Consider the following 27,167-nt stretch of genomic DNA (forward strand, 5'->3'; position numbering starts at 1 on the left):
TTACTCTATAACAAAAACACACTTTTATAAACAACAACCATCCAGCCTTGAATCTACCCCTACTACCATCACGAAAAGCGTCACCAATGATACAATTATAATCCGATAAAACTTCAAAATTACTATTATTACCTTTAGCAGAATACCAAGTTTCAGATAAAAAGATTACATCAAATTGCGATATATATTTCCAAAATGAATTCGGCTTATTTTTGATACCGGCGCAATTCCACGCCACGATAGAGGTAGCCTGGATTACTGGTTGCTATGAGGAGACAACAATAATTTTCCCCAAATTCTCATCATATCCATATTTTACTCCATCAATAAATATTTTATCATAGGATAAACGAATACTATGAGCACCTTCTGATTTCTTCTGTCTTCCAAACACACGTAACTTATATCTAATGTCTCTTAGTCGTTGAGAAAAGTCATCGTTAACAAAAACATTTAAGTTACGCGACTCAATAACTGCTTTTTTATAAGATAATTTATCACTAAGAGAACTAAACTGACAAATTATTATTCTAGGCCTATCACCCAATTTTTTACCGACTCGCCTGGCATCAACATATCGCAACAGAGGCAAATTCAACTTATTCGCAGCAAAGGATTTAACAACCTCCAATGTTTCCATTGCAGATTCTCCGGCTCCCTCCTCCAAACCATGAATAACCAAGTTATTAATTCTCCGCTGATTGTCCATATAATCCATCTCCCGTTCCATTTTCGACACCTTCATACTAATATTATCAATAAGGGAGGAGCTCGTCATCTCCGACCCACCCGAACCAATCCTAGTCTCAATATTAACTAATCTAACCTCAAAGTCAACCAGAGCCTCATCCACATTCTTAAGCCATTCCGTAAGATGGTCGAGCCGCTTTATAAAATCCTCCACTTTACCATTGAGAACCGCATGCATACGCAGTAATAAACGAACACCTTCCGATACATCAAAATTCGAATTTTGTAGTAATTCAGAAACCTCCTCGTCCTGACCGGAACTACTCCTTCTAAGTCTACTTGGTGTTCTCTCCGGAACAGTTGGTGAGAAAGTCTTCCTCTTTACTCCTTGAGACATAATAAAACAAGAACTTACCTAAAAAAGAAAAGCAAAAAAGTTAAGCAGTCACGTCTAACAGCGGATAGACTCCCAAAAATCCCTTGCAACGAACACACTTTAAAGGAAAGAAGCGAATGCCACCTTTCGGTCAAATCAAATATTTTAATATGCAAATTAACACAAAATATACGCCAAACTTCGTACAAAAGGTACACAATAAGGGCCAAAAACTTATCAAACTGAATACTAGGAATACCAAAAATACTTTCACGTATTTTTTCAAAGTTTGTACATCTAGCTATCACGTGAAAAGCATCCAATGGCAGATCGCCCTGACAATAAATGCAAATTTCTCTGCGATGGTTCTAAAAAAGAAAAGCAAAAAAGTTAAGCAGTCACGTCTAACAGCGGATAGACTCCCCATTAATATTAAGTTAAGCTAAGTAGCTGAGTTTATTGTCGGGTTGACTTGTTGATTTTCGTTAATAAATTTTGTTTTGGATTATAGATAATTGTACATAGTAAATTCTATTTACTAATTAAATATATTTGAAACTTTTTTCGCTTTGACTTGATATTTGTCGTTATTCTTACTAATTTTTCGGTGCACGCGTAAAAGCCCAGGCCTGGCAAACTAATCTCGAATCCGCGTAAAGTACCCGTTAGGCTACCGGAAGTTTTACCGGCCGCAGTTAGTGTCGGTTTCCTAAGATACTAAAAATAGTACTTTACAGGATTACCATATGTTTCGACTATATTATAGTCGAAAAATAACAGCAGTTGAGGTTTAAGCTCAACTGCTGTGTGTTATTTTTCTATGTAAAACTGTATATTCTATTAGTTACTGTAGTAAATGGTATATTCCATATACCCTGTGTTTTGGAAAAATATTGTGTATCCTCTGATTATATCACAAATATATGCTGTATTTTGTAAAAAGTTATGATTCATCTACGTCAGTGGTTCTCAACATTTCTGAGGCCGCGGAGCACCATTCATACACTTTTTATTATACGCAGCATTAGCATCAATATATTCAAAAATTGATAAGAAATTCCATGTGTACTACTTTCAGGAAGCAATAAACTAATAAACTTTAATATATTGAATAAAATAGAAACATGGAATTGTCTACCAATATTGCAATGGGAATAAATTTGAATAAAAACTTTAAAATCTTTTCTTTCGTGGAACACTCGAAGGTTAAGAACCACTGTCCTACGTTATATTATGAACAAATAAATTAAACAAACACAAACAGTATACCCCGAGTTTAAGACTACAGTACTGAATTTAAGACAATGACAAGAAATATGTTTACATAAATTCATAAACATTCACTTTTTCTAAATTTAAAACAAAATAAGTAAAAAGTTGCAATGGAGAATGTTGTTGCTAGAACGAATTTACAAATTGTCTGCAATAATTTAATTCATTAATTATACATTAATATAATTGTGAAGAATTTGATTTATAAATTGCAAAAATTTCTGTGAAAATATCAATATACCGATTGACGAAACAATAAACAATCGACAATACAAATAATAAGAATGTAATATGACAATCGGGCGTTTTATTTGTTTGACTTCATGTAATGGGGACAGACGAAATTCGCGTCTCTCCGGATTAAATGAAGGCGGAAACTCAAATCCTCCGAGCCTTGACCTCCTCGTGGTGCCCCCGGGGTTATCTCTTTTCTGCCGCACTCCTGGCTGATCTGACCAGGACTTTTACGGCCGTCTGGACGACTCGAGGGCATCTACGGCCTGCTTCTTTCTCTTTCTTTAACATTTTCTTCTTTCTCTTTCTTTTCTTCTTTTTCTTTCTCTTTCTTTAACATTTTCTTCTTCATCCTGGTCGGTGTCGTGTCGGGCAGTGGGTGAGATTGGAATAATGCTAACAAGGCAGGGGGTACCCTCCCCGTCGTGTCTCCACCTTGTCGTGGTGGGGAGGCTTGGTGATCTGTGCTGCAGTGTCTCGATGAAATTTTTTGTCAGAGTGTTGCGGCCAGATCCAACTAAGAGAGACACATGCCTGAACGTGGAAGGCACGGTGCAGAGGTAGCGTTCTGCCTCAAATTTAAGTACGCCTTGTCAGAAAAGACATATGGCTGCTGACAACCACTCTCTATTACTGGAATTTTATTACTTCAGTGTTTATATTAACCGCAATAATTTATTTATTTCAAATACAATAAAAAATGTCGTTGGACAATAGATTTCACTTTGATTCTAATAAAAAGTAAAAATACCCTTTAAAAACAATTTAAAAGTCAAAATATATGCATTGCAGCAGATGAGCTCAGCGTTTTTCGGGCAAAAAGTAACGATAGCGTATGATTAAGATTATAGATTATAATCGATCTTACACCTTTACACCGGGGAAAGAATTTTGGAAATTTCCGTGGACCCTGGTCCTAAAACGAATTAGTTAAAAAAACAAATGACGGACAATCTACTTAGTATTAAGTTTAACATATTTAGATTTTCACAGCTATGGTGAGAAACGTTTAAAATTTACAACAACCCTATCGCGTTCTTTGATATATACTAGTGAGCAACAAAAGAGGCATTTGACATTAACCGGTACTGGCACCCTCGGGATTTGGCACGCACGCACTGCACACCTACCCGACGTCTCTGATTCCATCACTAGCCACTCTTATCGAGCTATTTGACTAAGTGGATTGTTTTAAAATTTAAAAAGTAAATAATATTTTATGTTATTTTTATGTACGTTTCTTTACAAAGCTACATTTAATTATAATTTTCTTTAAAGTATATTAATACAATCGAACAATATATTGTACCAGGATATATCCACCGCACATTTTATTTCACCGAGTAAGTTTTCATAATTTATTTTTAATTTTAGCCCTTATATCGTGGCAAGCGATTCAAAATGTAATTGTGATATTAAAAATACATTTAGAGAAGTCTACAGTTTTTACTGGCTTATCGAACAAATGAATACGCATGGAACCTAGACCAGGGATGGGCAACCTTTTTCTATGTAAGAGCCGCATTTTAAGACTTTTGAACTGATGCGGGTCGCATACAACAGAAAGAAAGAAAAAAATGTTGGTAAATCAGAATTATTTATTCATATATAATTATAAATTAGCCTAGGTATACTTAATTTAGCTTCTGGACCTGATGTGAACGTAATATATTGGAAATATTTGGTTAAATATTCGTCACTGCTAGTTTTAAATTAGTTTCGATGTGGCTGTTAGCCGGTTTCTTGTTTTAATTTTTACTAAATTCATTGCGGGAAAAACTATTCACATACATAAGTTGTAAAAATAACGTTTGAATTTTTGCTGCATACTTCCTTAAGCTGGGAAATTGATATATTTATTCACATTTTATGTGTCGCGGGCCGCAAAATATATGAATGCGGGCCGCAGGTTGCCCATCCCCGCCCTAGACCATCACTGACGCGTAATTAACTGATTGCCCCTGGAAGTCGGCTTCTTACAGGAACGCAGCTTCCCTGTCATCAAATGTCTCGGCACGCCACTGATTCATTGAAACGAATAAGGCAAATCGATTTATTGACACAAAGAAAAAAGAAAGAGCTCTCTAGCAATTGCATGGGCTCAAGGTTACCGGCACATTTCATTGTAACGCAATGACGTCACTGCTATTCAGCTTTACACCTTTATTCCACTCGTCAAACAGTCCGTTCTTTACTTCTTATATTCCGATGACAATCCTATTAATTTCTATTGTACCCAATTTAATGTTTCATGGATAGGAAACTGTAAAGAGATTTATTCCAGTTTGTATTTCAATACAAAAGGCAACTTTGTACTGTTGGTGCCAAGATCTTTTATCCAGGCCCATTACGAGACTGGCTGGGGTAATGAAGTATGCATTCAATATATCGAGTACAGACCTCCCCTGAAAAATTTCTGAGGTTGTTGACCCAGGCATGAGCAGCAATACATCATATTTGCCCCTTTGTCTGCCTACACCATATACAAAACCTATTATGACAACCTCTGTAGGTTGTCATAATAGGTTTTGTATTATAAGAAATCTACTGAAAGCCAGATAGGTTTTCAGTAGTGTGGCATAAGCGATTTTGTACATTGTTCATCTGTTGAAAGTCTGGTCCATGTTTTAGTCTATCCTGTAAAACAAAATAAATAAAAACAAATATTAACACTATTTTTGAGTTCAAATATTTCTGAGTGTAAAGTTCGAAGTAAATCCAGAGAGATTTCATTAAATTTAAAATGTGGAGTTTAGAGGAAGTTTCTGTAATTACTATAAACATAAACATTGGATAAATCCCGTTTATCCGACACTCCTTTAAGAATTCTAACTTGGTTACTATAAATATATACCAAATTCTAGTCTGTAACATATGTATAAACACCTGTTTTTTTATATTTTTTTAAATTTTAGGTTAAAAGCATAAAAATTATTGATGTCTACAGATTTTAAATATAATTTAATACATTTTGGTAAATTTTTATATTAAAATGTTTACTAGTTTAAAAGTTATTTCAATTTTTTTATTTTGGAGTGTCACAAAATTATAATACACGGGCTTAAAAATGACTAAAAATGTATATAATAATTTAAGTTGATCTTATTATTAACAATAGACGAAAATAATAGTTTTGAAATCAAATACGGTGGCAATTTAAACAGTGTGTAGTGATATTGGACCCTAGATTTATATTTATATGTTCTTTTGAATTCGTTTCATTGACACTTTAGTGACATAATCTATGTAGTTGAACTGTCCATATTCGTGAACTTTCATATCTTCTAGAAATTCTGCCATTTCTCTGTGGCCGAACCCATCTCCTATGCTCGTCATGGCTTTGCAAAGTTCATCCACATAAATATAAAAGAACCTTTATAAGATCTTCCCTGTTATGATTTTTGAACCTGCAAAGCAAAATTTTAACCATAGTAATAAAAATTTCCAGTTTACTCCGATATATCTATATTTTGTGATTATATTAGATAATATCGCAAGGACGACGCCAGCCAATGGATCAGGGGGGGGCAAGATGATGTAAATTGATAGAGGATATGAATTGTATGTAGGTAACCTTTCATTTTTATTGGTTTGTAAGCAACTGGAACCAATGTTCCATCTAACTTTCCCGGCTTCTTGTGTATATAACACGATAAAATATTGGAATCGTATCAACTTTTACTCTCCGAGATTTTTGCCAATTTCGACGTTTTTGACCCAAAAAAGTCAAAAGAAATTCCTACAATGAGTTGCCTAATTTTCCTGTGTGTTATTTTAAAAATAACATTTAATTTGTGTCTTTTATGAGATTTTGTTATGAAAAAATGTTTCGATATTATTAATTATTATAAGATGACAAAAATCTTAATTTCGAGGGTAGTAATTGATTTTATAAAGAAAATCGTAAATGCTAATAAGTAATCTTCGTTAAGTCCGATCTGTCTGGAGATATGACACGTGATGGCCCACTGTTTCTCGACCTTTTCGATCTTTAACCACCAAAATTTATCATCATTAATGTCCCTTATAATCAAGTTACCGTGCCGGATTTTGTGTTTTCATGTTTAATTCATCCCGAGATATTAAATGAAATAGATGCCAACATTCGCGCTGGCATCCACAGAATTTTTTCCCGTTGATAGCATTTTCAATTTTTTCCCCTTTTATAAAACTCACCCCTACTCTGAAAATTAAGGTTGTTGTCATTTTCTGTTTACTTTCCCGGGTGTTATACAAAGTATGGAGTTTCGGCAAAAATGACTCTCTTTTAGATTTTTACATTTTTAGACTTAGGGCATCTTGAAACGTAATTTAAACGACACCTTGAGAAATGGAAAAACATTTCGAAAGTAATTTCTGTATGTACGGATATTAGTGTGTGTATCTCCAGTAGAGTCGGACTTAATGTCGATTTTACTCGTTATTAGCATTTACAATTTTTTATATAACTGATCCCTACCCTCAAAACTAAGCTTACTGTCATTTTATAATAGTTAAAATATAACAAATTTTTGAATAAAATATGATAACAGATGGAGCCACCAAATTTTCTAACGTAAATAGTATTGTTCGACTTTTTATAACAGTGTCTTTATTTGACGCCTGCTGACAAAGTTTGTCTTTTGAAAGAATATTCGAACTAATTCTTTGTTTTAATTTTAAAATATTAAAGGCGGGACGTTGCGTTATCCTAAGGTCGGTTATGGACGATCGCATCCGTTATTTAGAAGTAAATATAATAGATGTTCTATTTAAAGGGTCTAGTGCGCGTTAAGTAGAAGTGTTCGCTATTTAAGAGTGTCTGTTAATGGAAGTTTCGCCGTATTACGATTTCTTGTTTACAGATATGACATAAATGTTGAATTGTAGAAGTTTGTAGCTAGAAAAGATTTCCAGGAGCCTTTTTAGAGTGAGAAAATATCAACTTTTAATTAAACCTACTTATATTTTATTTTATTCGTAATTCCACCTTATAATCTTACGAGTTAGAGCATTCCGTTCTAAACATTACTGTATTTTTTAATGGAAAAATCATTCATTTATAATAAGGTGTCTATCTAAAAATTTCTTTCACTGTTGCTTTAAAATGTATATACTGTAATGTGATAATAGAGAGGTTGCGGCCAAAGTTTTCATCGCTAAAACGTGAGCGTCGGACGTTCAGTGCCGCTTTCCTGTAAACCTAGAAGTTTGACAATAGCATTTGGAAAGTCATTGGAATCATGCTCGACGTTCCAAACGCCATTGTCAAACTTCTGTGCTTACAGGATGGCGACGCTGAACGTCCGACGTTCACGTTTTCGCGATGAAAACTTCGGCCTCAACCTCTAATAATTTCGTCAAACTGTTTATAATAAAATAAACTTTGGAATAATTAGTAATGAAATTAATCTGTAATGAACGCACCGCCAAGTGTAGGCCTGCGTTTGAAAGCAGAAATATTGTATTATTAAAAATGGCATTGGCACCGATATCAAAACTGACTTTATATAATGAAAATTATTGTCCCATTTTTGACGTTGGAACGATTACTTGACGTTTCCGATATCACGATTTTCCATAGCCGAATAATTAAGAATGTAAAACGTAGTCATTGAATGAAGGTTTCATACTTTATTGTGTTTTGTGTACGTCTCAGATAAAGCTGTAATAATTTGAAAACAATTGATGTACGCATATTTGACGGCAGTTTTTGTACCTGTAATGTTTACAGTATGTTTTTGGAGATTACACTTATCATGCTTACCTGTAACCGCTTACAAATAAAAAATAATTATCCTAATACTAGAAAAAGGGCACCGCTCCGTGGAAATTAAAAAAGGGCCACAGACCGAAAAAAAGAAAACCAAGAAAACCGCCCCCGTCGTTATTCCGAGACCAATTAACCACGTTTAGTGATTTTATCCACTCGGCCCCTACTTCTTTTTAACTCTCTGCCCTATGGGCACTAAGAGGGCCTCTTTAGCAAACCCATTATGGGTTCCGCCAGGCCCACAATGAAGCGGTCGGGTGGTGAGGGACGGGGCCGACATATCAGGACGGACCACCCCGAAAAATTCCTGGGGATATCGTATTCAAGTTCCTCGGAGAAGTATCGGACTCGTATCCAAGTTCCTCGGAGAAGTATCGGACTCGTATCCAAGTTCCTCAGAGAAGTAGGCTGCCACCTTGACCGCTCGGCCATCCGGCTGCCAAACTCGGCCCCTACTGGGCACTGGAACCCCAATTATCATTTGTCTCCCGGGTTGCGTTTTCTTTCCATAAACTCTCTACCGTTACAGAATGGGTTAGTTTATTTCCCGCAATAACGTATTTTTTTCGGCGATTTTGCTCATTACTCCTTTCGTCTTATTTCGATTTTTTCCCCTCGTTTACGTAAGACTATCATATTTTTAATAGAAACAATTCCTTTTAATATTATCGTATTAATTCTCAAATGAGAAAAATAAACATTGCAACCGAGCTCCCGAGACGACAGATTTATCTATTTGTTTTATTAAAAATTTGTCCGGGTGATAATTTCGTCGAGGAAATTTACGGGAGTATTCTCCATCGACCGGCTGGCAACACTGCGTTGCACGTCTAGCGGTTGATAATGGAGAAAATGGCGACTCTCACGATGTAAATTCTTTTGTGTGATCCGCAGAAACATAGTTGTAGTCGGCTAGGAGTTTAACTTATTCCAATTCCTGTGATGTTTATCCATTGGAGAAAATAAGCCGAAGTCGGAAATGTGTGATATATGTACGGAGGTCATCGAATTCCTAGAGAAATGTTAGTGTTTTCTGCAGTCTTTCGCACTCGCACTGCCCATTATTATTTAGTCGGACCGTTTCGCCGCCCGCTAATTTCGCCGCTTCCAATTCTCGCGATCCCGTCTTTCCGCTCTTTCCTCTCCGGATGGTGCTCCCTTCCATCCTATAGGCCCACCGACGGGGCCTTTCGCTCTGCCCGAATTCTCCACTCCTTAAAACCCTAGTTTCGTTTTCGTCTCCACTTTCGCCCTCGCGTCGAATCACAGATGTACAGTACCTTTCTGGGTTTTTCTCCCAGACGCCACGGTCTGGCCTTCTTCTCGGATTAGATGTGCAAATCGCAAGCCGCTTTGGTCTGGCCGGGGCACCGTAGAACTCTGCGGCCTGGAATTTTGGCCGGGGCTGTGGGACGTTTGAAATTAAGTGCATTCTGTTGTGGTTTGGAGATTGGGGCGCACTCCGGACTGTTCTTCGGTCTCCGGGTGCCAAAAACTGGTGAGACATGCCATTTGGTGGCTTTGGACTTCGGTTGACATTTTGGTTACTTATGTGGGGAAATCTGGCTCTTCTCAGATTGTGAAGAGATGCTTCCGAATATTTAAAGCGAGATTGGCATTTTGTCGTCAGTGTCTTATTTCTTGCACCGTAAAACTTTGGCGGTTTGGATTACTTCTTGTTTGATTTTTCTGCTTGTTTTATACCTTTACCTTACACCGACAATAGATATTTAAATTCATTAATTATTGTCAAAATGTATAATTTGGCACTTTTTGTAAAATGTTTAGTTATTTCATATGTTAATGCAATGTTTCAGTTGAAGGAGTATACAAACAAAACTGTTTTATTTTGATTATTTTATATAACTAGTTATTTTGTGAATTTTCTACTAGGAATATAGTTTTACTTAATATGGTATATTTGCCCAGTCAAATTTAAATTATTTGATTATTTGTCAACCAAATTTATAAATTAAGCAATACAGTTAATTTTTGCTTTAAACGATGGTAACAAAAACACAATATTTTAGAAATGAAAATAGATTATTGCCAGAACATTTTTGAATGTAGACAGACAATGATACAGCTGGATTGTTATTGAACTATGCTATGGCTAATTAATGTGAGTGAATGACTAATATGGTAATGTCTTCTAAATAAATTAGTCTGAAAGTGAAGATTGGACAAAATTTCAAGTGGGTCTTTTGGGTTTGGATCCCACTCTGTACCAATCTTTTCTTCCAAAATATTCTAAATTAAATTTTTATTTCCGATGATGAAATGTAACATGGGATGGAGACTTAACTGCTTATCTCTAGTCAAAATTACATAGTATCTTGATAATTAATGGGCCTTAGCCTATAAGGTTAATTAATAAGAATCTGACTGTATTGTTGATCATTAACATATGTTAGGTTGGTTTTATTTGTGGATTCAGTCATTAAAAATTTCCTTTTAAATCTGTCCTTTCGAGACTGATTCCCAATGGGTTAGACACAGATCCCCTGGGAGTCGATGGAATTTTGAAAGGGATCAATTGAGGGTCAATAAAAAATCAGGTACTTATTGTAATTTTTTGAAAATTTCAGATAATTTTCAAATAATAGCAACAATTCATTAACTGATTTAATAAGTTGCTTGATGTACAAGATATTATGCAAAATCTTGGGAAATAAAATTTATAAGAAGGTCGATTAAAAAGAAAAGTTTCTATAGAGGTATATGAAAGAAAAAGATTGGGAATCTGTTTTAAGATAGGCCTATTTGTTTTTCAATGATAAATTAGCATTTATTGAAATCTGAAAGTAATAAATTTATTCTTAGTTATTTGGATATAATGTTTTGTTACCATGAATTATCAGTTTAAAACTTCACAGTGAAAGCCCGCACGTATAGATTATTTCTTTTAATAAAGTAATTTTTGATTAAATTTAGACTTTTTTTCATTTTAATAAAGTTAAATGTTATAATTTAACAATGTTTTCAATATAGAAGTAGAATTGACAAACTGTTCTAGTTGTTTTGTCTTGATAGAAATTATTGTTTCTGGTTTCTAGTGTTTTAAAACTTTCAGCCTGTAATCAATTACATTTTTCCACATTTGTAAATTTAATAAAATACCAAGAGTTTATATTATAGAATGACTGAGTGTTAAACTGGATTCAGTTTCAAAAGATTTCAACACACACTGATTTTCTAGTAACAAAAATTTTTGAAAGCAATCACTGCACTCCAATTCTCAACTAACCGTTATCAAATAAGACTGCTTTATTCAGACATACTTAAACAAAAATTTCTTTTAATAGCAAACATTAGCATTTTTAATCATTTTAAATGACCATTTTCAGGTGATTTCAAAATAAAAATAGAAAGTAAGTTTTTATTTTGAGATTGCTGGAAGATGGCCATTTAAAAGGATGGAAATGTTAATGTTTACTATTAAAAGAGTTTCTGTTGTTGGAAAATCAAGGTACATTGACATCTTTTGAATATTTATTATGATATTGACTTATATATTTTATTAGTAACTGGATCTGCATTTGATTACAAAAATGCTATTATGAAAATACATCCTTGATGTAGAAAAATATTAATGCCAACATATCGAATAACAATTTGTCATTATGTTGGTTATAACATTTCAATGGACAATGTTTGGCTAGTTATATGGTTGTTGTTTCAGATGTTAAATAACGTTGATTGAAAAATTTAATAGAATACGATGTCAGGCATATTATGAATAAATACAAATAATGCAAATTCAACCAATTAGAGATGAAGCAATAAATACATCTACCAAGAGCCTTAATTAGATCCAGCAAGGTTTAATGTGAAACAGTAACTTTCACAGTAACATTTTTGATCATTTTCAGGTTTGTACACTTGATGATACATTCCATCATTGAACGTATGAATCTGAAGCTGATCTCCATTTGCAGATTGAAAACATTAGTCTAAAAGTTTTTGTTTCACATTAAACCTCACTGGAATCAATTAAGGTTCTTTCGTAGATGTGTTTATTGCTGTTTTGAGTTATTCCAGTTTCCCAATAGGTGTTGGAACTCAGAGTGTTGGGCTAAGTTTTAGGAACATTTTCAAAAAAAATATTTTTACATTCATAAATTTGACTAATATTTACTCCTTTTTAAACTACACTTTTATAAAATAATCACTTAAAAACCTTTTAATGCAGTATATATAACATTATTCTAATGTTTTAGATTGTTTAAAACAAGTGAAAATGTTAGAATAAAGTTATATATATATATATAAGCATGCTTTAGCTCTTTGAAAATATTAAATTACTTTATACTTATTGTTTATAAATTTATTATTACCTTGTATGGTTTATTTTATGTTGCTTTTTGCATTATTTACAATAATAATAGTAATACTTTATTTACAATGTATTTGTTATATTCTGTTGAATTTGTTAGATCAGTTAAAGGTGTTATCACTTTTAACTGATTAAATAAAATATTATTATTTGTTAAAAATCAGTTTGGAATTTATAACTAACAACTTATTTAATATTTAATAGAACATATCACTATTTAAATTTTGTTTTTGAAAATGTTGGAAATAGCAATCTGAAAGTATTTAGTCAAAAACATTGATCTCTGTTAAGCAGTGTTGCAATGCGAAAGAACGTCTGAATGGAAATTTAGGCATTATTATACTCTGTCACAATAAATGTACATCCAAAATGGTGATCCACTTATTAAATTTCGGTTAAATGATTTCAGATTTCATTTGTCCAGCTTCAGAGTTGATTTTTAGTTTTGAATTCTTCCATTGACTGCCATTGCAACCGCAGTTCTTTTCATGAGTTTCAAACTAATGTTCCAATTGGAATACTATAATTCAAATTAAAAAAATGAGTATTGTATTTCCTTTCCTTAAATAGCTTTTTTTTTAAATTATAATTTCCAAACCAATTTATTTGATCTTTATAAATAAATGAGACAGACTACTAATTTCCTTTCATCTCTTTTTTTATACATATTATACATCATGTAAGAAAGAGAGATGATCGGAAAATGCTTAAGTAAAGGAAATACATGGTGGTGTTTTTAAATTTGAATTGTGGTATTCCAATTGGAACATTTGTTTGAAACCTGTAAGTAGATTAGAATTCCATTAGAACCTACAGGTTTGAAACCTGTAGGTTCTAATGGAAGTTGGTGGAAGAATTCAGAAAGTGCTTAGATGAAATTTAGTAAGTGGAAAAATTGACTTTCTCTAATTCTTATTTCCGTATTCGATATATTAATTAGTAATGAAATGTAGTAATAATTTCATGCACATTTTATGTTAAATATTATCTTAAATTACAAGAAAACTGTGATTATTTATGAAATTTTAGATGTTTCGGTTATAATTTCTGTTGCCAAGTTGATCGTGTCCAGAAAGTTATTAGTTATATTGAAGTATGGAATACTCTGTTTCCTTAAATGCAGTGCTTATCTTCTGGAAAATGAATCATTACAATTTTAGTTACTATTAAAAAAGTCTTGAATATAAAACTTTTAAATTCGGAACTGGTTTTTTAGTGTAATTTTAATAAAAACTTTATACATAAGAAATTTAAGAATTCAAACTTATTTCGAAACTTTGACAACTTTCATTTTTGCAACGTGTAATTGTTTAATGTAATTAATGATTACAAATTATTTGACTGTGTGTGCTAATAATGACAAAACAAGAAAGTGGTGTTTAGACCAGCTGGAATCTAAAAATGGCATTTATGTTAAATGTTTTTGAGAAGCAAATCTTCAGAATATTCTTAATGTGGAAGTTGATTCAAAATGCTTTTGATAACTGTATTACAGTGGAAGTTTATTAATTCACAGTGTTAATAAAGTGTGTATAATTATTTTCCAGTTGTATTATTATATAATGGGAAAGAAAATACATCTGACCTGAATGTTGTTGAATACAAAACACTATTTGTTCTAGCTCTAATGAAACTATGTTTCTTACTTGTAAAATATATGAAAAAATTATATTTTTCTTCCAGTTCTGACTTATCGATATTGTATAACTTAAAAAATTTTTAAAACATTGCATAAACAATGAATAAAAAGATTAAAGTTAGAAAGGTAGAATAAAATCAACTTGCAGAGAGAAAAACTTCTTTATTTACATTAACAAACTTCCTAAATGCATTTCGCCTTTCACGAAAGGCCTCTTCAGTAGGTTTGATCGTACAAAGTTCATATTCCGACAATACTTTGTTAGGAGAAACCACTTATATAGTTTACAAAGAATTCCCAGCATTCCGCTGTTAACATTCTCGTATTCAAATTTACATTGTTGTTCTACATAATGATAGCAAAATGTTCTTTTATTTTCCTTTTTACGTTGTTTTTTTTTTTAAAGATAATTTTTAATTTATCAGTATTGATCTGACAATTATTAATATTAGTGTTGGAAGATAGGAGAATTACTATTTTTAACCTTACAGCAGCCAGGTGTTTGGACAGTCTAATCTTCAAACTTCGTTTCGTTTCATGAATGTAAAAACTACGGCTGTTACATGTGCATTCTATCCGATAAATGATGCCTTCTTCTTCTAATAAATCGTTTTTATTGGTACTTCGTATAATCATCATAGTTGACAACTTGTTATTTTGGGATGGAGCCAATCTAATTAATTTTTGATTAAAAAATTTATTATATTTCTCATAAATACCTTTTATGTACGGAAATGATACATACTGCTTTATTTCTTGACGTTGTTTAACTTTAAATCTATTTCTTAAAAAACGGTTATACCAGTCATTTAACAATCTTTTCGGGTATCCATTTAAGATATATTTCTTATGTGTGTCTTCAATTTCTTTTTCTTATTGATCTATATTTGTTGTTCTAGAAAAAATATTTGTTATTTTCATTAAATAAACATTATATTTTTGATTTAAAGGACAGTATGATTTAAAATTGATTACTTTCTTCGTATTACATGGTTTTTCAAATTTGCAATATTCCAAATGATCATCAAATCTTTTAATTGTTATGTCTAAATAATTTAACTGATTATTTAATTCATGCTCTTGAGTAAATTTAATATTTGACTTGATTTTATTTGCGTATTCTAAAATTTGTAAATGTGTTGTTACTGCACTATTATATATGATCAAAATATCATTTTTTCGTATATTTTACAAGTAAGAAGAGTAGAAAGTCTGACTCCATTGTTTTTATAATTATTTTTGAAACAATGTTTGTTCAGCACAATACAGTATAGACTAGGCATAACTTATCAAATTTCATCACATGGAGTTTGAGGTCTTACCTTGAAACAGTTTTGATGGAACTGCTTCGTCTGTTGGTATTGGCTCATCAATATCTTCTGCGGAATGGTTTTCTGACGAAGTTTGTTTTTGGATTGTTTAAAACATATCTGTGATGATGTAATTGCTTGTAGTTCTGTACTCTCTTTTCATAGTGGGTCTTCAGCACATCATTTGTTCAAATAAATTTTGATTGTATAGAATGTTAGCATGATGGATTATTGGCTAATTTTTTGGCTGGTGGCAGATGAATTTTATTCAGTGTATTTTTAAAGTTAATTCAGTGTGAAATATAATTGTTGATTGTAATTAAGGAATCCATATTCATTGCTATTCAGAGAAACATTTAGCAGTCCAAATGTAACCAAATTTTGGTATGGTGACATTTCAGGATATGCAAAGGACATTTTTGTGGAAAAAAAATTTAGTATCAAAGTCACCAAGTACATTTCCAGCACTAAACAACTTTGGACCTGTTTAAGTTTTGGTTGTGAGATACTTAAAAAGTGTGGTGTATCAGAGAGACACTGTAAATTTGGCAACATTGAAAAACAGTATTGTACTGCATATGAGAAGCATCACAGAGGATCAGTTATGGTTGGTCTTTGAACACACTCATCTTCAAGTTTTACATCTTCAAAATAGGGACCAGATTGAGAAGTAATTCATGCAACACAGGTCTCTGTATAGATCACGGGTGTCTTGTAGAAATAAAATTGTTTGTTGCTTGCAGTGCCAAAACTCTTATTTTTATGAAAATATCTTTTGCACATCCTGAAATGTCACCATTTAGTGCCAATTAGACTAGTAAATATTTCTCTAGACAGTATTGAATAGAGGTACTTTAATTACAATTACTTGGTAGAATCATTCTAAATCAGGGCTTCTTAAACTGTGGGTCGCGACCCCATTTGGGGTTGCTTAGCGAAATCTTGGGGTCATGAGATTTTAATGCAAAATATTGAAAATAATTTGTGAGAGTTTGAAAATGGCATGCTTTGTGTCGTAGATTTTGTGAGTTGCACTTTGTGTCACTTCTGGTGCAGCAAGACAGCGATTCAGCAACACTGATTGTAGTGTGAACTAGTGTAGTGTTGTTGCTTTTCAGTGTATTCAGTTGTCTCTGTTCCATTGTAACACAAGAGTGAACTGTGGTAGTACACCATTATTGTTTTTTGCAAATTTGTATATATCTTCAATATATATGTATATTTTCATTGTATTTCATATGTATATTGCAAAATATTTATATATCTTTATTTTTTTGGGGGTCGAGAAAAAATCACAATCATAAATAGGGTCATGAATAAAAAAAGTTTAAGAAACCCTGTTCTAAATCAATACCTTTTTTTTTGTTTTTATCTGTGTTCATTCACATTTTGAATTGTGTGACGATAGACATTTTGCTGTCATAGATGAGGAACAGTGTTTGATTACAATATGTAAGTTTATTCACTGCATTTGGAACTATATTCAGTTATTACCACTATTTTTATGATTGGCTTATGATGAAATTCTTTTGTAAGTGGACTATTTGCAATTTGCTATCAACTATACTATTATCCATCTTGGAATTTTAATGGCAGTAAGACTTATTCTGGACATTCAGTAAGACTTATTCTGGACATTCTATATTTTTAGATAACAGAACCATGTAAATAGAATTTTGTATTCATTAAATTATGCCTTAAAGTTAATTCAGAAGACAATGTCTTTTTTTTTATTTTAAAAAGAAACTAATAAGCATGATAGTGAAGATATCAAATCAACAATACAATCATCAGTTACCCAATTGCAGAGGAACTTAATTAACCGTATAGGCTTTGCCTTCTTTATAACCTCTTTTAAATGCTCTTCAATATGAGTGTACATGGATTAGCTGTGAATATGGAAATACAATTTTCTAACTATTAATTCACACAGATCTCTATCCAGATGGGGAACCCCTCTTTTTTGAAGATAGGGGACTACCCATTGAAACACCAAACCTATCTGGAGATCTGTGTGAATTAATAGTTAAAGTTAGTGAGCCAGATCTTAGAAAACTTTACTATGGAAATACAATTTGTGTGATGTATCAAAGTGGAGAATGTAAAATAGAGTATGTGAATATGAAATATTTTGGAGCTGAAACCAAGATGGGAGGCAATAGGAAACAGGAAAAAAGAAGGGAAGGCAATAAGAGGTTGAATGGAATCTGATAGAATGCCAATTTCAAAAAAAAAAAAAAAAAAGGAATATATAAAAAAACTATAGTGAGGGTTAGTATTATATAGAGCCAAAATGCAGGAAATATCAAGAAAGATTAAATAAATCTGGCTAAGTACAGCTGAAATGGATGCACTGACGAGATTATGTAGTTTATTATTCATGCGCAAAATAAAAAATGAAAAAATTTAAAGTGATGTACATAAAGAAATCAGTTGATGGAAAAATAGGCAGTTAATATGATGTGGTTATGTGAGAGTGCAAATGCCAATGAAGACCTTGGAAGAGTTAGACCAAGAAAGATCCGGAAACATGGGTGTCTGCAGAAAATTTTCCAGGGAGCAAAGCTTGGAGATAAATAATACATCAGTAAATCTTTATTTAATTATTTTGGATATTTTTCACAAGTAGATTATAAATACAAAAAGACTTTTGTATTCTATAATCTTTGTCCTTTGATCATGGGATACTTTGTCTTTTTTGTACTGATGCAATGCATCAGTATGAAAAGACAAAGTTCCCATGATCAAGGGTTTACATAAGGCTATGTAATTCAATAACTTTTATGATTATAATTTGTGGAATTTTTATTTGATTCAGGGGAGGGCAAATGCCCCATATGCCTCTCTGCAGACACCCATGCCTGGAAAGAAGGTAATGAAAAATGGAGGCGGAGAAAGACATTAAGGGAGAAATATGTATGAATAGAACAGTATAGAAAAACTCTGAAAATTAGAAGATATAAGTTTGTAGGAACTATATATGTATGGGTTTTGTAGAGGGGGGCTGTCTTTACAATGTAAGAGAGAATTTCATAATAATGCACAATATTTTTATTGTTTGACGCATCCAGCTACTGCTACATTCCACTTGACTAGTAAAAATTTCTGAGGAACACTTCAGAGGTATCCTTCTTTTCAGTTGTTTATAATCTGATTGGAACATGTAGCTGTTAGTAGCTTCTTGGCAATTCATTTGTATAGGTTTTTGGCATTGGTTATCGTCAGCATAAATTTATCCCATTTTAATTGTGCTTTTGTGTTACTAAGTATTTCTTGTGCTAATGTAGCACTTGATTTCCTTTTTATAATATCTGTTTTTGCTTATTAATTCTGTCTTTTAAGATTCTGTATGTGCTTCCTACATATTATTTCTAGGGATTGTGCACTTTAATAATTTGCCTTTTTGAGGGAATTCTATAAATTCTTGGATTTTGGCGCAAACAATTCTTAGAAAGGACTTTTATTTGTGAAGGGATTTGTTTAATGTCTATATCTGTAGATTCATGAATGAAGCTTCCCATCTCTTGAATATAATTAGCACTTATGCCACAGCTTACCAGTAAATGAATGCAATATAACTTATTATTATTTCCATGTTTATGACACATTTGTTTTAGAAAAACAATCAGGAATACATGATGATGGGCATATATTCTTTTGCGTAGACTTAATGTTGAAAGACAATGCTTATGCCATCTGTAGAGGATATTTCTCTTCATTTGGGTCCGGTGTGTGTATTTAGTGTTTCCTTTGATAATGCCATTGTCTTTCTACCTTCAGAATCATTTGATCTGTGTTGTTGAATTTTTATTTCCATACTTTGTACTGTCTACATAGAATTTTATAACATTTTACAACCTATCATATACTAGCAGTGGTTGGGATTTTTGTTAAATTACTGTTATATAAGTTTGAACTTGATCTGATTCACAGTTATATAATAACTAATTGATATAAATATTTGATAGTTTATCTATGTATGTATATATTACATGTTCAGTATTAGCTTTTTCAATTAATTATGTGTGGCTGATACTGAATGTATGTAAATCATTTCAAAGTATTATAAAGTGTTTTTATAATCATATAAATTAATTTAATAATTATGATGATTTATAAATTTTACTTAAATTTAAATAAATTATTTTTAATTTAATTATATTTTAGATGAAAGTGAAACCCAGAAGTCACAACTGCAACCTCTGTCAAAACCAGAAATATCAATATTATGTAGTTACGTTCAAGCTTGGACACAAAGGTAATTAAAAGTGTTTTTGAAAATGTTTCTCTATTCTCTAAGTTAAAATTTTAAAGATATTCTCTAAATTATTAATTTCACTTACTGCATTTTTATCAACTTACTTATTTCATTAGTGTTAAAAAGAAGTGTTTCAGAATATGTCAATTCCATGCATTATGAGGAGAAACACAAATTCTAAGATGATTGTTGGAGTCACTGCTTTTATTTGCTTAAATATTTTTTTGAGACTTTTCCATTCCATCATCAGACCTGCAAAGTTTAAATGCGAACATTTGTATGTTTCCATTGTGTTAAATAACCATTTGAGATTTAGAATTTCTTCAGAATGCTCAATGGAAATATATTGTCACCGGGGGAGAAGGTCATAAGGGAGTCAACTGTAAGGGAGGAGAAAAATCTTTTTCTCTTTGCTTGCTTGTGAGAGAAGCTCAATTATTTGTGTGAACGAGTGTTTTCTGAACTTATTCAAATCAATGTATTTTGAACTTTCCCTCATATAAAAGTGTTTTAAATAATGCTGCTAAATTGCAAATACAACATTTTGTCACACACAGTTGAAAGGTTAGGTGTATACAACTATTTGAAAGTACATTTGTACAGCATAAGGGGCGAAGTATCATACATCCATTGCAACAGGGCTTGCAATGGATGTATGATACTTTGCTTAGTCACACACCTTCTAGTGGGAGTTTTAGTCATGCCTATATTGTGATTTGTGCAGACTTGATAATTATATGACTATTCTTACATGCTTCTAATATGACTATTATTATATATCATATGTAATTATATGACTATTCTTGTTCTAACTTAAGATTTAAATATTCTGGGTCTGATGATGGGATGCAGAAATCCTGTAAAACATTTAACGAAATAAAAAAACTATGGCTCTTTTAACCTTAGCATTTGTGTTTTTCCTAATAAGAAATAGATTATTTAACAATTAACATTTATTTAATAATAATCAACTTACTACAACACCTTGTGAACGTGCAGCCTAATTAGGCTGCACGTTCACAAGGTGTTGTAGTAAGTTGCTTAATATTGAATAATATGCAGTCTCGAACGAATTTATTTAATAAGTAATGTTTAAATAAATCAAAAGAAAAAACTAATTAAGGAAACTAAGAATGTAATTAAGAGAAATATTTTTAGTCTTTATTTTGACCCATCATCAGTTTTTTCAAACAAAATCTTACTTAGAATGCAGAATACACACAACATTCCATGAATATATTTCAAACATTTAAATTTGTAAAAGTTTTTTGCATCTTAAAAATTACAGGAAAATATGGGATAAAATGACAAATAGGAATAAAAATTTATGTACTTTCATTTGTGTTGGTTTATATTATAAAACTGAAAAGTTGCTAATTATTCTGTTGTAGGTTGTATGTTCAATGAGTCCAATAACTGCCTCCATGTTCTGGAGTTCACAGGTTTTGTGTTTATAACCCTATTATTTTTGTTGAACTAATAAATACAGTCGATTCTGCTTGATTGGGGCAGCCGTTTAATTGGGCCAAATTTCAAAGAATTAAAACCAAACTAATAAACAAATAAATAATTTAAATGCTTAAATTTGAACAACTTTTTGCTTAATTGGGACAGTAGCAGAAAAGGAATTTAGCAATTTTTGATATACTTTTGGAAGATCCCTAAAATATGTCAACACTATGTACACGAATGGTTGGTGGGAACAAAGCAATTTTGTTTTTCACTCTGGTGGATCAGTTTTTCTGCAGAGGGTCAGCATAGCAGGATGAGGAAAGATTGTTTGATTCGTTCCTGATCGAACAGTCAACCCTTGTGTGCATCAGTACTAATATTTGGCAACACTAGTGTAATGTGAATCAGTTATCTATCATCATGAGTCTGGCAAATTTATAGTAGAAATATTTTCTGTATTTTGTTCAATAAAGCATTAAAATAGGTACCTAATTATTATTTTTTTACCTACTTATTCATTTACCTATGTATTACATATTTTATTTTAAAATTTATTATTGGTTTGTTTAATTGAGGCAGCCGCTTAATTGGGCCATAATGGATTAGTCCCAATGTATCCCAATTAAGTGGAGTTGACTTTACAGGTACACCTCACGTTACGTCGGTAATTGGTTCCAGGAGAGGCGACTTAAGTTGAATTTACTTGTCACTAGGCTAAACCACAAATAACCATTTCCAGTTCTGTATTTTATTTATTAATTCATTTTTAATGATATGTGGTTAATAAGAATCTATTTTAAGCTTACAAACAAATTATTTTTTCTCTGTACTATATTAAAACCTAAAATTTATCTAAATTTATGAATACATGCACAGTACGTACATACTTGGGGTGTACTATAGATTACCACCTATGGAATTTCAGGACTTTGTTATATATTTGAACTCGGGACCGAGACGAGTTCAATGGTGCCCTATTTTTGGACCGAGACGAAAAATAAAAAAGTTACCATACTTTTTAAGTTACCATACTTTTTTAATGCTCTCATGAAGTTGCTAGTATTGCCATCTTGCGGTAAAGTCTGCAAACCATGACGTCGGACTACGATCATCTCCAGTAGGGTTAAACACGCGATACGAGAGCAGAGAGAGCGACGCGACTTCCGATCATTGTGCGATCGCCATTTTGGTTAATGTTACTTATGGCAGCGAACATGGCGGCCGTTCCCACTGTTTGTGCTCCCGACTGACCTCCCGGAGGGGAGCCGCCGGCAGGCCGCCATGTGCTAAACATCGCTAGTTATTCATTCACGGTAGTTCTTGAACAAAGTAAAAAAAGGGGAAAACGTCTACTAAAGGCAATTTTAATGACAAGCAATGTGACTCCCGATTGCGATAGCGAGGCCGACTTAGCAGAGAGAGCGACGCGAGTACCTATCATCGCGTGATCGCTGGAAAAAAGTATAACTTTTTTATTTTTCGTCTCCGGTCCAAAAGTAGGGTATCGTTGAACTCGTCTCGGTTTCCTGAGTTCAGATATATACCCAAAGACCCGAAATTCCGTAGGTGGTAATCTATAGTATCCCCCATACTTGTAGATGTACTGGTACATGTTTATAATTTGGCAATGTTTGCAGTACATCGCGGACTCTTTATTTGTTAATATGGTTTGCAATAAAGACATTATAAAATAAAATCATTTTGTAAGGTTAAATAACAAATATAGTTATTAAAATTATTTTGCAATAGTAGAAAATAGACTAATTTACATTAAATTTACCAATAAAGACCACTAAATAAGATGACAACACAGAGTCACAGATGTTTTCGTATTTCGTTCTCTAGGATTTATGATGTACAGTATTAACATTTACTGTAAATGTACATATTTTAATATGATTTTATATAGTTTTATTCTTATTTATCGCATAGTAACATGATTTTATATGCTTCTAACTCTTTTCTAGTGATATTACGACTTCAGTATTTGTTGTGGACAGATGTAAAGTCGAATAAAATGATTTAAACACGATTTTTATTAAATCATATATATATATTTTTTTGACAAACGACATAGAACGACTTAACTCAAAATGATGTAACCCGAGGTATCCCTGTATATGTTATTCCAGTTTTTGAGCTATGAAATAAAGTTATGTTCTTTAATAACATGGGGATGATTCAACAGGATTTTAACCACACAGGCTCGCTAAGCTAAAGATGTACTAGTTGAGGTGTTGGTTTTACTAATTGATGTGAAATGTTCGTTCATTTTACAACCAATTGATGTATACTTTTGGTGTATGGCTGGAACATGCTGTAACTTTTAGCCATTGCACTTGTTGCATCTGAGATAGGTGTCAGAGCATTCAAGTTTTCAGAGGAGTTAATTGGGGTAACCAGCTTTTCTGAAAGTCATACATATCTGCTATGTTTCTTATATATAAAATTTTGTTCATACTAACCTTATGTCTTCATCAATCTTATGTTGATGAACAGAAATGTTTTTAGCCTCTCTGAGACCATCTTTAAGCCATAAAATATAACCCTGCTTGCAATGAACTTCTTTCACCATTTAAACTTTCAGAAGTTTACATAAACTGTTGGTAACTTGTAGATCTAGTGTTATGCAAGTCAGAACACAGGTATTTCATTATTTCTTTGAACTTCTTTTTCCATTGTTTGAGTAAAGACTAGCAGACCATGAACACATGTGCATGAAGTTAGTTTAAGGTTAATTTATGGTATTATAAGACCATCAAGTATATGTTAGTGCAATAAAAGCACAAAGTTTTCTGAGAAACATTGACCGGTTTCCATTTTTCTACCTGTGAGCTTCAGTCTCGTACACAATTATATATGTTTGAACATTGGGGAATGAAAAGCAAGCACTGAGCAATAACCATGTTTGAATCATTTCATTTTGCAAATGAACTAGATCCACGAATCTTTTAAAATATTTTGTCTATGCTTCTTTCCACATTGACCGACATTTAGGTTAAAAACTATCTGATAGTTGAACTATTTTTATCAGCTAATTTATCTTCCACTACAAAAGAAATGAAACTTTTGGATGTGTGCTTACTACCATGATTATCAAGACTATATCTGTTAAATTGCTTGTCAGGAAGTTGTTCTCTGTTTGCAAGTTATCTGTTTACAAGTTTATAGGTTGAGGTACATTGGAAACATCAGTAACTGTGTCTGGAGAAGATTCATTCATTCTCAGTTCATTCTATTTCATCTGACAAATCACTGACCAAAAGTATTTCAGATTACCAAAGTGTAAAGTTTTTACCTTCGCTGATCAGTTTCACATCTGAGACAGAATAATCAATTATATCAGATTGATCAGTCTAAGTTTTGCTCTGCTAATAAATAATTGCTCAGTAGAATGGTTTTTATGATGAGCCATTATATTTTGCTGCTAAACAAACAGAACGAGTTAACAAAAACGGGTCAACACAGATAGATAAATGAGGGTGTACTAAACGTTTTCAACATTTATTTCAATAAGCAGAGCATGCTATGACCTAGTGTTAACTATATGGATAGTCTAAGCTTGCTTTTATTCATTTATTGCAATTTTAAATTTAAGGCATTGATACTGTAATTTAATTCTGTATTTTATAGATCTGATAGTAAATTAAGAAAATTTTTCTTTTGTGTAGGCAGTGCACTTGCTGTTATAAAGATCCAAAAAACTTTGACAGATTTAATTCTGTCATACAAGGACTTATTTTAAGTGTATTAGAAGTTCTTCAGAAATTATTAGAAGAATTGAAAAGCGAAAGTGAAAGAGAAAAATGTGATGAAGAATCAAAAATTGATGATCATTTATTAGAAAACTGTCATAAAGATCTGCTTAATGACAAAGATTCTACAAATGTAGAAAGGAAGATCTCGCAGAATAAAGATTTTGTCATTGATTTGCCAAAGTTAGTGAATGAAAAAAGTGATAACGACGACGTCAAAAAGGAAGAAATAAATTTGTCCGAGTCTTGGTCGTTGGAAGATAAAGAAAAATTATTACATTTTTCGGCAAAAGTGTTCCTTCTTAATTTCCCTTTATATGTTGCATTCAAACACAGTGTTCATTCCAAACTTGAGGTGAGAATATTTTGCTTTTAAAATATTTCTAGTTATAGTTTTTAGCACATTACAATGAAATTTAGTTTAAAAATTTGAAGATTTAATTTGATAAAGATTTGAATTATCATTTCTGTCACATTTATAAATCTTAACTTTTTGAATTTGTTGTCGTGTTTTATAACTGACATATTCTAATGTTAATGACAAATTATTAAAACTAACTTGTAAGTAAAAAATAATTTTAAGTAGATATAATTTTTATCGGTAGAAATTAGTTAGTACATATTTTTACTTTATCGCTGTTATGTATATATCAGCAGGGAAAGTATGGTGGTTGGAATAAAAAATGGTTTTTGTATTTTTGGTCTTGGGACATTGAAATATTGAGAAATGCAAAAAAATTTAGGGGCTTTTTCTGTATGTATGTGTGTTGGTGTATGGGGGCAGTCACGATTTTGTTTACCCAGTTTGAATCTTCATAACTCCCGTGCTTTTTGTTGAAAATTTCTGAAATTTTGCAGGGATGTTTGTATATTAGGGGATCGATGCTGTTAAATTTTGATGGTTAAAGGTTGGGGTAAGGAAATAGACGGGGGTCATGTGTCATATCTTGAGTGGGTAAGGACTTAATGAAGATTTTACTTGTTAGCATTTTCAATTTTTTATAAGACTTGTCTCTACCATAAACATTTTTTGCCATTTTATTATTATAATATAAAAAGTTTTTTAAATAAAATTTCATAACAGATGGTGCCACAATTTTTAATTTGTCTGCTGGGAAAGTTACACAACTTATTACTGGATTTTTTCATTAGTAATTGCAACAATTTGAAGATATATCTGAATCTGTATATTGAGGTTAACAATAATAGGATTAACAGATTGAATGAAAAGAAGATAATGCGTGAAATCTGAAATAACATCAAATTATTAAGTAATTTATCAGTATGGCTAGAATTAAATAAGTTAGAAACCATCATATCATCTAATAAAATATATTCATGTCCAAAAAAAAGCATAATTATCCAAAAAGTAGAGAGCATAAAGTAAACAAAAGGTAGAAGTGCATCTAGGTAACCCCCTATGGTGGCACTTCGGGGATCTCAACAACATGTGCTTTGAAAGTTAATCTAAGTGATGCTATCTTTAGTTTACAAGATTTCTAACATCATTTCAGTTCTAGATTAATTTCTTAACATTTTACAATTTTGTTAAGAGTAATTTAATTATTCAGGTTCAAAAAGTTATATATTATTGTGTGAATCATTTTTTTCAAAGTTTACATTTGATATTTTCTCATTTATTGTTGTAACGGCAGTGTTTGGAAAACATGAACAATTTTCTTGGCAAAAGTGTACTTCAAGGGATTTTTTTTTTTCAGTTTTTAGTATCAGAATATCCTGAATTTAATTCTGACAAGAAAATTTCATCAGTGGTATGTTTGCTATAAAGTTTGGTATACAACCCGCAGATGCAGATTGTTCAAAATGTGATGGTCGTCGTAAATTAAATTATTGAAAGTTCATGATTCTGTTTCTTTTAGATGTCATAAATGCAAAATGAACAGTTTGTCGTTTGAAATAAGTTTTAAATGTAAATGTTGGAAAATTTCTGGGGAACTACTTTTTCATTTATTTGTCGTCTAATTTGCATAGAATGTACATTGAGCGTTACCTGTTTGGTTGTGAGTAGTCTAACAGCTGTTGACTGGGCAAATTTCATATGACACATTATGATTGTTTCATAGTCTAATTTT

At 32.0% G+C, this 27,167-nt stretch overlaps 1 protein-coding gene across 1 annotated transcript in view; it reads left to right on the top strand.

Moving 5' to 3' along the window:
* Positions 1-9,130: 9,130 nt before the first annotated feature.
* Positions 9,131-27,167, top strand: part of puf (ubiquitinyl hydrolase 1 puf) — a 139,219-nt gene continuing 121,182 nt past the window's right edge. Inside the window, exons 1-3 of the mRNA XM_067276129.1 lie at positions 9,131-9,346; positions 19,777-19,867; positions 24,991-25,429. Of these exons, the coding sequence (XP_067132230.1) occupies positions 9,304-9,346; positions 19,777-19,867; positions 24,991-25,429 (573 nt within the window). The 5' untranslated portion in view covers positions 9,131-9,303. The remainder of the gene's footprint in view (positions 9,347-19,776; positions 19,868-24,990; positions 25,430-27,167) is intronic.

Source organism: Centruroides vittatus, unplaced genomic scaffold, assembly GCF_030686945.1.
Source record: "Centruroides vittatus isolate TY-2023 unplaced genomic scaffold, ASM3068694v2 contig_677, whole genome shotgun sequence".
Taxonomy (NCBI): Eukaryota; Metazoa; Arthropoda; class Arachnida; order Scorpiones; family Buthidae; genus Centruroides; species Centruroides vittatus.